Below are 14,772 nucleotides of genomic sequence, written 5' to 3' on the forward strand. Positions count from 1 at the left end.
TTCGAAATAAATTTTGTCAGATTCGTTTAATTTATATATGTTTTTTCTGGAGCAAAAAAAGGGCATGGAAGGGGTACAGGAAGGGGGTACAATGGGGGGTAAAGAGAGGGTACAAGAGGGGTACAGAGGGGATACAACAGGGGTACAAAGAGAGTACAGGAGGGGTGCAAGAGAAACAATGCAATTTAATTTTTTGTAGAGGGGGAAGGAGGATGGAAAGAAATAATTTTTTATATATACTAATTTACTGGGTAACCCCGCCTTCATCAATAGCCATAAAAGAAGCTGCGTGTAGTTCAGTCAATTCTGAAAGTTTACACAGTTCAGTTCACAATGTACAGCAGTCATAATCAATTCTTTCTAGAGGGTTATGGAAATATCATATTGCCCGATGATAGTGGAGATGATAGCAATGATGAGAGCTCACAGGAAAGCGAACAGTCATCTCAAGATTCTCAATCGAGCGAAGAAATAGACACTTCCCAAGAAGAAAAGGGACATATAGATCCCTGGTCGCACATTCAAGATGAAGTTACTAGTCGTCACGAATCCCAGCTCGAAGCTCTGATAAACGAGGATGAACAACATGGACATTCGCCTGAAGTGGCCCGTGTTAAAGCTGAAAATGTTCTCCTACCAATATACAGGAAGGAGCTGAGAAAAGTTCTTTTGGAGTATTTACAGCGGATGCATGAAATGAAGAAAGATTCGACTTTCCGTAAAGTGATGGAGACCAAAAATGAATTGAAAGATACAGAGGGATATGATTGGTTGGAATCGACAGATCTCGCTATCGATTAGCGAAAATTCTTACTCAATCGGTTGTTTGTCAAACAAGCTGTTCCCGAAGACTAAGTGAACTGTGCCGGTTAATCTTTTCTAGTAATACCTCAACGTTTTATAATTAATAGCGGAGCTCCCACGCGCCGAAGGCGCGCGAGCGGAGCATCATAGGCAGGCAAATGGTATCTTATCGAACCGAGAAATTTTGGGAGTCCCCTACGTACGTACGCCCGTACGCATTGATTAGGCCTGGGGACGACGTTGCCCGCCCGTGACTAAAGAAAATAAAGTAAGGAAATTACAAACAGCAAATAAAGCTCGCAAGGCAAGACAAAATGTACACAAGGGCTAAAATAACACAGCGATACTACACAGCAAAATATCTGAGAGGTTTATTATCCAACTGCTCTATTTTGTTAGTCTTTTTTCGTGTGTGAGTGTATCGAAGCCATTACGCCAAAAAACAATATGGCTCGATGGCTCTCGTTCGATCGCTACACGGTTAAATTCAATTTATTGGTCTCTGGTCGCATTTTTCGTAACCCTAAAACGAGCAATTGACGTTTTCTTCTATCGACTGGATGATGTGGACGTTTCAGTTTGATCTAAACGAAGTAATGTTATGAAAACGCGGGAAAATGTGTTGCGCGGTGTTCACTGTGTAGGCTGAATGAAACCGAGAGTATAAAAAAGAGCGACAGAGAACTTTCTTTAATACCGTAATATTTCTGGCACGATGTCCTCAAAAGTCACCTATATTCCGTGAAATTGTAGATAACGAAAGAGGTGTACGATGAGACCCGGAATAATTGCGAATGATATTCCTTGTGCACGTCCAGTTTGCTAGTTTCTGTTGTTTGCGGATGAATCTTCGGCCATCAACATCAAGAATACAACAACTTTAGCAATGATTGTGTAAAAACGAAGCTAAACACTGCATGGATCAAGTCCGCTGAAGAAAGATACAGGAACCTGATGCAAGGTAACAACCTGTACTGAATTGCTGAGCCTGATTTTAAGACAGAAAATTTAATGATGTTTGTAAACTTAAGCTTACTTTCTAAGCGCAGTTTCGATAGATTCTGTGTCGGTTAAGTTTAGATCTTTCCTTAACTTAAGCAATGTACTTTGCCCCTTTAAGTGTTTAACTGTGACTTGTAGTACATTTAAGCTTACGCTTACATGTCAGTTCATTTTTTTGTTCCCCTGAGTTGGTTTCATTTGCTATGGATTTACCGATTATCTATTGCCGTAAGTTGATTTTCTTTGGCCGTCAATAAAGTCGAATTCTAATCCCTTGCCGTGAGAGTTTATTTCTTATTGCTGTGAGTTTATTCCGACTTTCAGCATGTTTATGTTGTAATCAAGATTAATGACAAACATAACATAAACGGTATATCAACAGTAAAGGAGCATGCTAGTAAAGGTACAAAGTTTTAAATTCATAAACGGCAATGTCACCAACGTCCTCCTTGTTTTTAAACGACTTCCTCCAACTTATAAACAACGCTGGAGGGATCCTCGAGATTTCAACGACTGTGAGCACTAACACAAGAAAGGAAATGCGTCAGTCATGAAAACAGGAACGCGAACACTGCTAGGTTTTATTTTGTTGTACAGCGTCCATCCTATCTATGTTACGCCGGACTTTTCCTTTGAACGTTTATTGAATTTCCAAAGCAGCGTACCGTACTAGCCGTTGTATATTCGACGGTATTCAACCCAACCTTCCCATCATGCACTGCGATTGTATTGTCGACGAAATTTAGTAAGCGTATTTTCTGTGGCATGGTATAAAATAGTTACACAACACTTTCTCGTGGTATACATACGCCTTATTCGATGGTTTAACCCTCGGACGTACAAGCAAACTCATACCCCCACCATCGTGGGGTATGAGGGGGGGGGGGTGGATGGAACCCCTCCCCGGAGTTTTCGTTATATTAAGGCGTAGCGAATTTATTTTGCACTAAGAAGAAAGCCCTTAGCTTACTCTACAAGATGACATAATTTTAATTGGCTGTGACGTCATATGTCGTCACGTGACGTCATTAGAGCCGCCATCTTGGATCCGCCATCTTGGATTTCAACATTTTCTTAGAAAGTCAAAAAATAATGGAAATTGATGCAAAATCAAGCCAGAATGCTTATGGAATGTAGAAATAAACCGATCTTGCACTTCTGATTTAAAAAACTGGAAAAAATAAAGAAAAATGTTAAAAATGACGCTTTTTGGCAAGACCTGCTTGTATTTAGGACGTTGCCATGGCAACGTCAAATGTCATGGACACATGGTTGACATATCAAAATTTCCGCAAAGGATGAATGAACAGCTACTGAAAGTTTCAGCATTGTAGAGTAAATCGTTTTTTCAAAATTTGGAAAAAACCTCATGGGGGGGGGGGGGGTGGCATCCACCCCCCCTTGTACGTCCGAGGGTTAACATATAATACGCGCGGATATTTGCAAGTTGCGTAGTATTTTTCCGAGCCCCGTAGGGGTGAGGAAAAATACGAGCAACGAGCAAAATGTCCGCTCGTATTATATGTTAAACCATCGAATAAGGGATTTATTATTCCACCAATTTTTCCACTTAGTTTGGGTCCGTATTCCGTAAGTTTGTCCGCCCGTATCTTTGCCCTGTTCTACTGTGTAATAACGTGGCATATTTTGCGCGTTCTTTTGACCTAATATGGTTCTTTTGACCTAATATCCCACTGTCACTTGTATTTTCTTGGTATACACACTCGCCTAAAGGCTCGTGTGTATACCGAGAAAACAAATGTGACTCGTGGGATATTCTATAGTATACCACTCGAAAGCGTTGCATAACTAGTATGTCATGGCAGTGCCATTCAAGAGAGTATATTTACTAGCTAGCTTGACCTCAAATAAACGCCGGGACCTCGAACAAACGCCCCCGGCGCTTATTTAAAAAATAGCAATTTTGACCCGGCGTTTATACGAGGCCGGCGTTTAATCGGGGTCCGGTGTTTAATCGAAAAAATACGGTACTTTGTTGGGCGGCCATTTTGTTTATGTTTGTTTTTTATACCGTGCAAGATATATTCGAACTGGAATGCGGCAAAGAAATTGTGACGGGTAACTCACCGGCACACGTCACAAACCACGGCGGCAGAATAAGAATACAGACAGTGCTATAAGAGGGCACAAAGTATCAAGCACTTACACCTTCACAAACCGGTGCTTGCAGTCCCAGTCCGTTACACTCCGTCACAAGGCGTCACATCTCGCCACAGGCCGTCACACGCCGTCACTAGTCGTCACACCCCGTCGCAAGCCGTCACACCCCGTCACAAGCCGTCAAACCCCGTCACAAGCCCTCACAAGCCCTCACAAGCCCTCACAAGCCGTCACACTCCGTCACAAGCCGTCACAAGCCGTCACAAGCCGTCACACCCCGTCACAAGCCGTCACAAGCCGTCACACCCCGTCACAAGCCGTCACAAGCCGTCACACCCCGTCACAAGCCGTCACAAGCCGTCACAAGCCGTCACACCCCGTCACAAGCCGTCACACCCCGTCACAAGCCGTCACAAGCCGTCGCAAGCCGTCACAAGCCGTCAAACCCCGTCACACCCCGTCACAAGCCGTCACAAGCCGTCACACCCCGTCACAAGCCGTCACACCCCGTCACAAGCCGTTAGGCTTTTGTACATTATTTTTTCAAGCATTTTAGTGAGGCAAAAGCATTGAGCATTATTCGAGCATTTTAGTGGCATTTTCCCAGAAAATGGATTTTTTGTTGAGAAAATTAAAAAATATATTTTTTTTAGAGAAAATGAAGACTAAAACTCAAAATTCAACAACAAGTAACTTTCCAGAGATAGTCAACTACTTTCTGTACTTAGCCTCGTGGACGATTTCGAGGATTATGTTTTTTGGCTGTATTTACGAACTTGTATACGTTGTTGTTGTTACTTGCAACACTTGTTCGTTTTTGTAAGTGTTAACAGTTAACACCATGTTAAAAACTTTGAAATTAATTTAGAAAAACCGTTTGTATAATGAGCGGCGTTGTGCAGTTCCGAAAGCTTTAGCAAACTTTAAGTTTAAAGAGAGAATTTACTAAATCAAGACAAAATGGCAAATCCACAGGATCGTCCGTACAGTCAGGAACATCAACAAAGTAAACAGAGTGAATGTACAAGAGACGATTTAGCTGCGTATGCTTCAGCAAATACAAATTATTATTACCAAATGTCACTATGGTGGTGGAATACATACATGCACAATTTGCACGCCAGAACTCAACCTTGGGCGAGTCAATTTGCAGATCAGAGCTGCGAGTGTGTAGAAAGAAGTATGATGGTAGAAGATGATTGCGAATGCTGCCAAAATGATGGCGACTTTGATTCCCAGGGAGGTCAAATGAACCTTTGCAAGGACTGTCCACAGCTTTGTACGGGTCCTCCCTGGCAGAGATTGCAGGGTGAATATTTCACCAGTAGTGAAAATCACCATGATTTAAATTTTAAGGACAATCATGATTTGAATGATGATGATAATGACAATGACATACATGTATGTTCAGGTAGTAATGAGGATTACGATGGTCACCCTGACCATGATAAGGGTGACGATGATGATTGTGGTGATGATGACAATGATGATGATGATGATGATGATGGCAGTGATGTAAATATGGAAGTTGATGACAATTTCAGAAAATTCTTAGAACAGTCAGAAAAACACAGACAAGAACGAGAACAGAGTAAGTTTTCTATTGACTGAAAAGTCATTAACCTTTGGTCTCTCCAAACAATATCAGTATATTCCTGGGCCCTGGACAGTACTTGAAAAAATATATTTCGGGAGGCTCCGCCCCAGGATCTAAACCCGTACTCTTTCATATACTAGTTTTGACAGAAAAGATAACCCTTTCATTTACCTTTGATAGGAAACTGGTACCCCTTTCACATACCTGCAGAAGGAATATTGCATCTACCGGTATTTTCTTAATTTTTCACTTCAAAAATCCCCTTAAATACTTCAATGAATCCACCACCACTTGGAGTGCAAATAACGTGTGAAACAAGTACAAATATCGCACAACATTAAATTTTGTACTCCACAAAACCCGTTTAATGATATTTGTACTAGATACAGAGTGGTTTAACAGTTTCTGTATTCCTCTTGAGTGGGCAAATGGAAAGTCAGCATTCCGGGAAAAGAAAATGTTGGATAATAAATCTCCTATTAGACTTTTTTATTGTGTAGTACTGTTGTACATTTTTTACTTGTTATTTACATTGATTGAGTTTCCTTTTGGACTCACCAAAATACTGCAAGACTTGTAAAAGTATACAGCGACACTACACACTAAAAAGCCTAATAAGATATAGATACTTTTAAATACCTTTAGAGATAGTTTTCCCTATCAAGTAAGACAATGCAAAGTAAGTTCTACTATGCAAAGAAAATGTTAACCAGGTGGTCACAAGTAGGCAGTTGTAAATTGGGGTCCCACAGGCAATAAAAAAATCTTTACTTACTAATATAGCTGAGTTTTAATTAGTTGAACAGCATTAAAATTTTATTAATCTATTGATTTGTTTCATTTCTTTCCGTGACATCTTCAGGGAAGCAAGAAATTTTAAAAGAAAAAGATGACTACATTGAAGGTAAGCTTCACTATTTTTTGAAAAAAACTGATAGTAGTCTTAGTGAACTACACTGATTGTTAATTTGATTTTAACCTTACTTTTATATACTTAGGAGTGAAAACCTGTTTCATTTGCTTTTTGAAGGCTGGTTTTCACTAGCCATGGAGTTGGTGTCGAAAGCGCAGCACTTACAATTTAGCGAAAATCAAATGTTGAAGTTATAAGCAGAGTCATTTAAGCTCAATGCAATCAGAGTCAGAAGACGCCGAACATTTCCATTTTCTTTCAAATCCACTCGTGACTCTGTCGCTTATGATCCAGTGAGAACTAGATTGTCATAGTGACAAGGAAAAGCAGAACAACAAACCAATCACAATGCTAGTTCTCTGCTTGCGACTCCAACAATCTACCGGTAGTTTTCACTAAATCATAAGCAACAGAGCACAAGGAAAATCAAAACTCTGCTTATGACTTGGTTTGATTTTCATTAGACTGTAACACTCTGGACTTCTGATTACGACTCCAACTCTGTCACTAGAGAGAGAGAAAACAAATTCATAGGCTGCCATTCAGTATACCCCATGTTTCTCCCAGTATACAAACTGTATTCTGATATATGAACTGACATATAAGGAATCTTGCCACGACTGTAATATTCCGTATACGTGACTGCAGTATATCTGCTCTTTTTAGACAGTATACCTTATGCGTGCTGACGTGTGTACTGGCATAAATTATACAGAATCCTGCCACAAATGAATAAGATCCTGGTATTTTTGTTGGCCAACCCTGAAATATACTGATCATTATACGGACCTTATACATCCTGCCATATCCTTATATTTGTCTTATACGAATGGATATACTGACTGTGTACGACTTAAGGAAGGGTCCTAATACAGGCCATTACACTGTTTGGGCATAAAATTCCTTTCGTAATCGGATTTTTTTGTGTGTTTTGTTCAAACAGTTGGTTCAATTCACCTGAACACCACCACCCGTGCTCCATCAGAACAACCTGGTGCAAAGAGAAAGGCAGAAATGCAAACACTGTACGGCAAACATGCCTCTGTCATTATGTCTCTTGAAGCATCACTTCAACTCAACTATGACAAACACCGTGATTTAAGGCAGCCAATCTTCTGGCCCAGTATTCCTCTGAAGTTTTGATTTGATTAAAGCATTCATGCCTTATTCAAACGAATGCTGCTGGATTCTACACCTCTGTTAAAACTTGATGAAAGTGTCTTTCTTGTCCATTTGTAAGATAAAAAGACTTTTATGTGCCACTTAGCGAGAAAAACATTCCGCGTTTATTTAACACTGGTCAGACTGCACAATTATCAGGTTATGATTTAGGGGTTTTTTATCTTTGGTTGTCATAGTGACAAGGAAAAGTTGTTCATGTTGTTCTGCGCTGCCTGAATTACGAAATCTGACCACATCAGAACATTAAACATACAGTCCGACCTCTATTAAGCGGTCACCCTCCATTAAGCGGCCACTTACCAAAGTCCCGATTTATTTGTCACTAAACTGCTGTATTTGATACCTCTATTCAACAGCCACCTTTTGCTGTCGCAAGTGTATTATTTATATGTTTTTTTACCTCCATTAAGTGGCCAGCAAATTATCTGCCCAAGCCAGGGTCCAAGCGAAATGGTGACAGATGATATACTTATATCGTCCATGAAATATCTTGAGCTAAATTTTTTCCCGTACTAACTGTTGATGCAAAAAGGCCTAAGAAACTTGTCAACGATGTTTTGAATATTTTTCTGTACATTATCAACCCAAAGAAATAATGTATATTTCAAATACGTGCCATCTGTGCATGTTAGAGCTAGAACTGTACATGGGCTGGAAATGCACTTGATGTTCTGTTTAATGAATTTTAGATTTATCTTCATGTGTGTTCACTTTTTAAAAGCATTTTGCTATATAGACTCAATAAAATCATGTTTACTGCCATTCCTATACAGTTTATATTGTACCTCTATTAAACGGCCACTTTTCAAAGTCCCGAGGGTGGCCGCTTAATAGAGCTCGGACTGTATTTGCAGTTTGTTAATGCTGTAACACCATGTGAAGTCATGTTTTGTTCAGTTTTACGTTTTTAAAAAAAGTCATTTGACACGAGTTTTGACGTGTACTGACATCTGGTTTCCCCCTATCTCTTCCTTAATGCTATACCAATTGGTTTGCAGATTTTATATACTTTCAAAGAGAAAGAAATTTTTATATTCCTCTCCTGGCTGTATTTGCTCTGTAGTACATGTACGACATCTCCTTGAATAGCCTTCTGTTCTTTTTTCGACAGCATCCCTTGAAATTAAAGACCCGCGAAAATTTGTGTTAAATTTTTCTATTTATTTTTTATGTTAATTACGTATTTTTTGCCAAATCGCGAAAATAAAGTCCCGCGAAATATGCCCGTTCCATTTTCGCGATAAGTCCCGCGAAAATAAGTAACAATAAGGTATGACTCCAATTTGTCATTCGTCAAGAGATTTACCATAACGATTAACTTGTTCCCGCTAGCTTCATTATTGTCAAACAAACGGCGAGACTTACACGATGGTCTACAGAACTGAGACTTGTAAGTTTTGGTAGCAAATTTACAAAGGCTGCCTGTAGCAAGCTTTTATTTTTCACCTCTTATTTTTTCTAGATCTAACTAGCAACTACTTTTAAAGAGGAATTACCTCTACTCATCCGAGCTTTTGTGTACGTTAAACGAAAAAAAAAAATCCAAGTTTTTGTGAAAAGAAACGGGGGAATAAATGAAAGCTAGATACGAGGGTAAATTACTGGGTTATGTATTATATTTAAGTTGTTTATTTTGAAATGTGTTTTTTCGGCGCCTCATTTCACGACACAAAACGAAAATCTAGTATAGTCGTCCGCTCGGGCACTTTGACTCGTTGGCACTTAATATGGAGTCTCATGGTAGACGTTTACTAAAGCACAAGGAACCGAGCCAAAATTTGAAGAACTAATGCCGTCATTTTTGGATTAAAAACAAACTGAGAGAGTGTCTGATCCAGAATAGATAAAAGGTAACTTGGGGGTTTACATTTCTTGAGCACAAACCCTTTAAAAATTGTTCCCCAAAAGGCGACAGAGATTAAAAAAATTAAGTTTTAACACTTCAAGTGCGCATTTCGATTTCGTTTTTCTAGCGACGGGATGCTTTCTTGTTAGCTTTCTTTGGGATAGTACGTTTTACACATCATGAGTTACAGAGGGATCCTTTATTTTAAATATCAATTCATAACAATGATCTTCTTTCGTCATCAACCACATAGCACGAGTACATTATCTCATACTTATCTTGCTACAGCAAATATTACATCAAAACATCAATATAATGCACGTTTTGAGAGTAATACAAAACAACAGTCGGGAAGTCATTGTTGAATCTTTTTAAGCCGGTTTATTGCCCAACACCTTTCTGGATCCTCGTGTGTAAATCGCATTGGATCATGGCTCTACAATCTGAACTCCGCCATGAACGCCATCTTTAAACTGCGACCACCAGTTCACTGATCCTTGGGTGACATGGCAGTTGCTGGCTTGGGCAACAATGTCACTCTCAGAGAGAACATTGCCCCATACATTCACCTCTGTCACTTCGCCAACAAAAGATTGGTCTACGTTGAAGCCTCCTCCAACGGTGTCCTGATCCTGTCCAATGACAGTGGTACCTCCAAAACGTCAGTATCTTGCCGCCCTTATTGAGGCCTGAACCACTGCCTACGAGAACACCATCCTTGTAGAACTTATAGTCTCCGTTAGCGCTGCTCCATGTGAAGCAGACATGATTCCATTTACCATAGTCAAGTACAACTTCAGCATACCTTCAAAAAGAGAAAAGAAATTGTAAGGATAATGCTTTGATGTAAAGGAGCATTTGTAATATTAGAGCGCACCTTTACTTGTTCAAAAGACTTTTAGAAAGGAACAACAAAACAAAGGATGAAGTATTTCTATCGCAAATTCACCATTAATCCAGTACCTTACAGTGTTATCGAAATAAACATTTAACTTTGGGGTTGTACATAGCAATAACGCATTTCCCGCCACTGTTCCAGCCACATTGTAGCTATATACGCACTGCTCACAACCATATCTACCGGGTTTGTTGTCATCAGTGTCTTTCGCAAAAAAGCACACTGTAGCTGCGTCCAGATCATACATGATCGAGTTTTCTTTTATTGCGTAATCTGTGGTGGTGTGCTCTTCAAAAATCATTCGGTACTCTGCGGAAAGAGAACGTTTCGATGCAATCAATATAACAATAGAGTTGAATCTCTAGGCTGTAAAACTTTTTCAACCCGCGACTTTGGCTCATTTAAAAGTGAGCTCTGAGAAGGGCTAGAAACAAAATGTATTGACGCCCAAGACCACTGGCCATGGGCGGATGGGTCAGTGGAGCAAACGATCACCATGGCTGGATTTCAGCATTTTTTGAAAATATGTCATCTGAAGCTACAAATTGAAATAATTTCGAAACCACACAATATTGCAATTGAATCTCTTCGGCAAAAATGACACAAAATTATAGCAAAAAACTGAACACAGAAAAATAGTCACATTGTCCGGCCTTGTGGAAAGACACAGAGTAAAACTCACCAACTTTTAAAACCCATAAAGGGAACCTCCACTTTTACGACAAGTTGACGTTAGATTGTTTGAAATAATGCCTTAATTCCAGATTTTACAGGACAAGGGAGAAAAAAAATATTTAATAGCAACAAAAAGTGGAAAAAATTTTCGCGCGCCGCCATTTTGGATTTTTTGACGTGTTATGGTTGCCGCTATTGTTAGAATGCAGAGGATCTATTGTTTTAAACAACTGGTCATCCATTGCACGTCATAAAATCCAAAATGCCCAAATGGAAGCGTACGGGAAATTTAAAAGCAATATTCTTTTTTACTTATTGCTGCTATTAAACGTTATTTTTCCCTTGTCCTTTAAAATTTGGAATTTAGGCATCATTTCAACAATTCAACGTCGACTTGTCATAAGAGTGGGGGTTCCCTTCAAAAAACTTATGAATAAACTCCTAGCTTTCGCTAAAAGATTACATAACAAACAATCCATAGTGCTTTGCGGCCCTTTCTATGTCCAGTCCATTTCGATTTGGTAACGCAACAACCACCTCTGTGTTGCTAGTATCATAATTTGATAAGGCAGTTGTAAAAGAATTATTACGACGGTTAGCGATATATCCTAAACGGTGCAGGTGACGAGTCGGTGTTGCTTAAATAAAACTTGACAGAAAACCATCAAAATTTGTCTCGGCTCCAAATAAAAAAAAGTTAAGTCATTTTACAATGTAAGAAATGTTAAAATGGCAGTTTTGGATTATTTCCTGAACTGATCTGAGCAGGTTTCGCTCGTCGAAGACAAACTTAACAGTAACTTATAACCACTTCGCCGCCTGGGTTCTTCCTTGAGTTTCTGTAATTCCTCTTTATCTGGATGAAGAGATTGACAATTTGTTTTCTCGATAAAATTTTCAGCTATTCTGTCGCTATAAAGCTCTAAAACAGTTTACACTGAGTTGTAGACACTGACAGGCATACAGAAAAACAGCAGCTCGGGTGAAACGGTAACTTAAAGTGTGTCCAGTTAGCAAGAAATAAGTGTGAACAGTTGAATGGTTTCCAGTTCTGATTGGCTGGCTATGTTCCGTTTTTTTTTCTGATTGTATCAAGGCAGTACTCCACTGACAATATATACCCGTCGAAATTAATATAAATATGAGATTTGCAGATTTTAGCTACCTTATTGGCAAACACTATACATGAAGTAAGTCAATTTGATTGTTAAACACGATTGTAAAAAACCTATTGTTTACATTTAAAACGGCAGACGTAGACAGTGTAAAGTGCGTTTTGTTAGCTTACCATTAGAAGGAGTGCAGGAATCTGTGGTATCCATCACAGAAACGAGCAAAACCACGAGCAGGAAAGTGGTACAAGCGAACTTCATTTCTCTTCAATATTTATGGAGCTAATAAAAAAAGTATAAAAGCAGTGATATTAAATTCAAGACTAGGCTATGATACCTGCTTCTACATTCTATACTTTCAGGACTCAGAAAGAACTTCGCCGGAACCTTCATAACAACTGAATCGATTTTATCTGTATTATACAGAACAGGCATAGAGCTGATAAAATGCTCGTTGTAACAATCATTTAGGAAAGAGAAATTTTTTGCTACGATAAACTTCTAGCCACCATATTTTGGGTTCTTGAATCAAGTGTCTAGTTGTTTCAACAAGTACGGCTTGGTTTCTCGACATAGTAAAAGCTAATTCAATAGTGTTACGTTTCACTGAAGAAGGAAGTAACTCTTCAAGTTAAGGAGCGTCCAGGTTCTTTTAGGATTTTGCCCGCGATGCCTCAGACTTAAACATTTAAATTTGAATGTGAGAATAATTATTTTCCTGTGTGAACAAGCGTTTTGCCATTGGCTGTTTAAAAAATCTTTTCACCTTTTGCCCCTAAAAAAATTGTGGTTGTTTGCTTAAGCATATTACAAGAGCCATCAAGTCATGGGACACCTCTTTGAAATTTTGAAAGGCTTATTTCTTTTGGGATTTCAATGAAAAGTTTTGTCCAGAATCTACAAAAACAGTGATTCTGAAAGGTTATTGCTTCCACATACTAAACAAACAAAAAAACAATGTATAACAAAGAAGACACAAAGTCGGCCAGGAAAACATAAATTCTTTAGGGAATGTGTCCTACTGAACTCGCTTCATTGTCCTACATCATGTAAAATATATCCATGTATTGTTACTTGTTTTAATTCCTACCTTTTCCTTTGAGCTTGGTTCAACGGGTCAGAGCCGAAGTGGGAGCAAGTGCCTTCTTCGTGTACTCACTGAAAATAACGAGAGTGGCTCTGAAATGTCAACAATAAGTAGACGCTATTGCGTAAGGCACGTGGCGCCCTGTGTGGAACACGAATGACCGTAAACGAAAAATTCCTACCTGTTAGTTTAGTTTCATTGACTACCAAACCATTATTGTCCAGTGTACATTATGTATTGTCTCGGCTAAGTTCACTCGTTACCGTGTCTACATGAATTTATCATGGGTTACGTAACCAAGTCTCGGGGGTGTTATGTGGCATTCTGTACAATGCCTCATTAGCGGGGTGTTGGGTATATATATTGCGTTGTCTTCATTTGTATTCATTCGAGTCTTACTACCGCGTCAGTTCGCCCTCTAAATTAAATACCCAATGACTAAGTTTGACCATAGTTAATAGAGGGAAATGGTTAGGAAACCCGGCAAAGTTCTTTGTTGTATGTTTTTGTTCGCTGTTTTGGGGGGTTGACCCTGCACAAAACCTGACAAAATACAATAGGTGGTTACGTGGGTTCATGCAACTAACCAATGGAAACACTGCGATTACGTAATTCATGCATAGTGTATGAGCGCAAAACAAAAGATGTGCAGGGTCGTGGACCTTCCAACATAAATCTTGGCCTCTTTGTTTGCTTCTTTGATGTTTGGCGGGTTTCCTAACCATTTCCCTCTATTAACTATGGTTTGATTAGCGTTTTCGAGTATTGGATTATCATGTTATTATATTTATATATTATACTAGCAGATGTTCCGATTTTTGTAAACTTTATAGTTGTTATTAGTTCTCGTTATTTTCGCCATGTATTGTTTGCAAAATTTATGTATTTGTGATTGTAAGACATAATTAAGAGGGTCGACGCACACGGTTCGTGTTGACCAACCCCTAAAAGTGGTTGCCTTTTACATGATAAATGTTTTATATTCGGTTGAGCGGGGAGCGAATTAGAATATAATATTTTTTATAGTTTTACCTTTCCAAAGAACCATATTCTGGGACTAAAAAATATTTTAAAAAAGACTTGCCGGAGATTTTCAAAGGCAAGTCGAAGTGGTAAATCAATTCAACTCCTTTTTTTTGCAACACACAGAAAAAAAAAATATATAGCCTACTTACAGAACAATTACTTAGGTTACCTACATGACTTAACGTACAATTACTTACATTTTTACATTTCCCTGCATTAGAATTGCTTACATTCTTCACACTACTTACACTACATACATTACTCACATGCCGGTTACATTACCTAATGTACAATAAGTTACATTTGTTACGAGACATACTACATCACATTGCTTACGGAACTTCAGTTATTATAATCACTATTCAGCTCTCCCTATTTACCCTAATGGGGAATAAAGGAAGAAGAACTTATTTTACTAAAAAAAAAAAAAAAAGATTAAGGTAAATTTTCACATCTTAGTTTATAGTCAAGTTAATTTGTTTTAAACTCAGCCCAGTTAAAAATTCTCT

The 14,772-nt window shown here is 38.8% G+C and overlaps 2 protein-coding genes and 1 long non-coding RNA gene across 3 annotated transcripts in view; 1 reads left to right on the forward strand and 2 right to left on the reverse strand.

Moving 5' to 3' along the window:
- Positions 1-14,772, reverse strand: part of LOC144654053 (neuronal pentraxin-1-like) — a 59,147-nt gene that overhangs the window by 26,278 nt on the left and 18,097 nt on the right. The window lies entirely within an intron of this gene.
- Positions 4,817-7,783, forward strand: LOC144655552 (uncharacterized). The gene is made up of 3 exons (XM_078515802.1): positions 4,817-5,518; positions 6,387-6,428; positions 7,381-7,783. Exons 1-3 carry the CDS (start codon positions 4,888-4,890, stop codon positions 7,578-7,580), a joined length of 873 nt encoding a protein of 290 aa, XP_078371928.1. The 5' UTR covers positions 4,817-4,887; the 3' UTR covers positions 7,581-7,783.
- LOC144654841 (uncharacterized) lies at positions 10,436-14,105 on the reverse strand. The gene is made up of 3 exons (XR_013571005.1): positions 13,241-14,105; positions 12,327-12,432; positions 10,436-10,672 (listed from the first exon to the last, which is right to left on the reverse strand). It is a non-coding gene; the product is annotated as an uncharacterized LOC144654841 (long non-coding RNA).

Source organism: Oculina patagonica, chromosome 5 (assembly GCF_052425735.1).
Source record: "Oculina patagonica isolate OP01 chromosome 5, crgOcupat, whole genome shotgun sequence".
Classification (NCBI taxonomy): Eukaryota; Metazoa; Cnidaria; class Anthozoa; order Scleractinia; family Oculinidae; genus Oculina; species Oculina patagonica.

What these genes read in the sequence shown, in the direction of transcription:
- LOC144655552 (XM_078515802.1), top strand. Translation starts at nt 4,888, where the DNA reads ATGGCAAATCCACAGGATCGTCCGTACAGTCAGGAACATCAACAAAGT. An exon ending in CAGACAAGAACGAGAACAGA is followed by an intron (nt 5,519 to 6,386) that starts GTAAGTTTTCTA and finishes TGACATCTTCAG; the next exon opens with GGAAGCAAGAAATTTTAAAA. An exon ending in AAAAGATGACTACATTGAAG is followed by an intron (nt 6,429 to 7,380) that starts GTAAGCTTCACT and finishes TTGTTCAAACAG; the next exon opens with TTGGTTCAATTCACCTGAAC.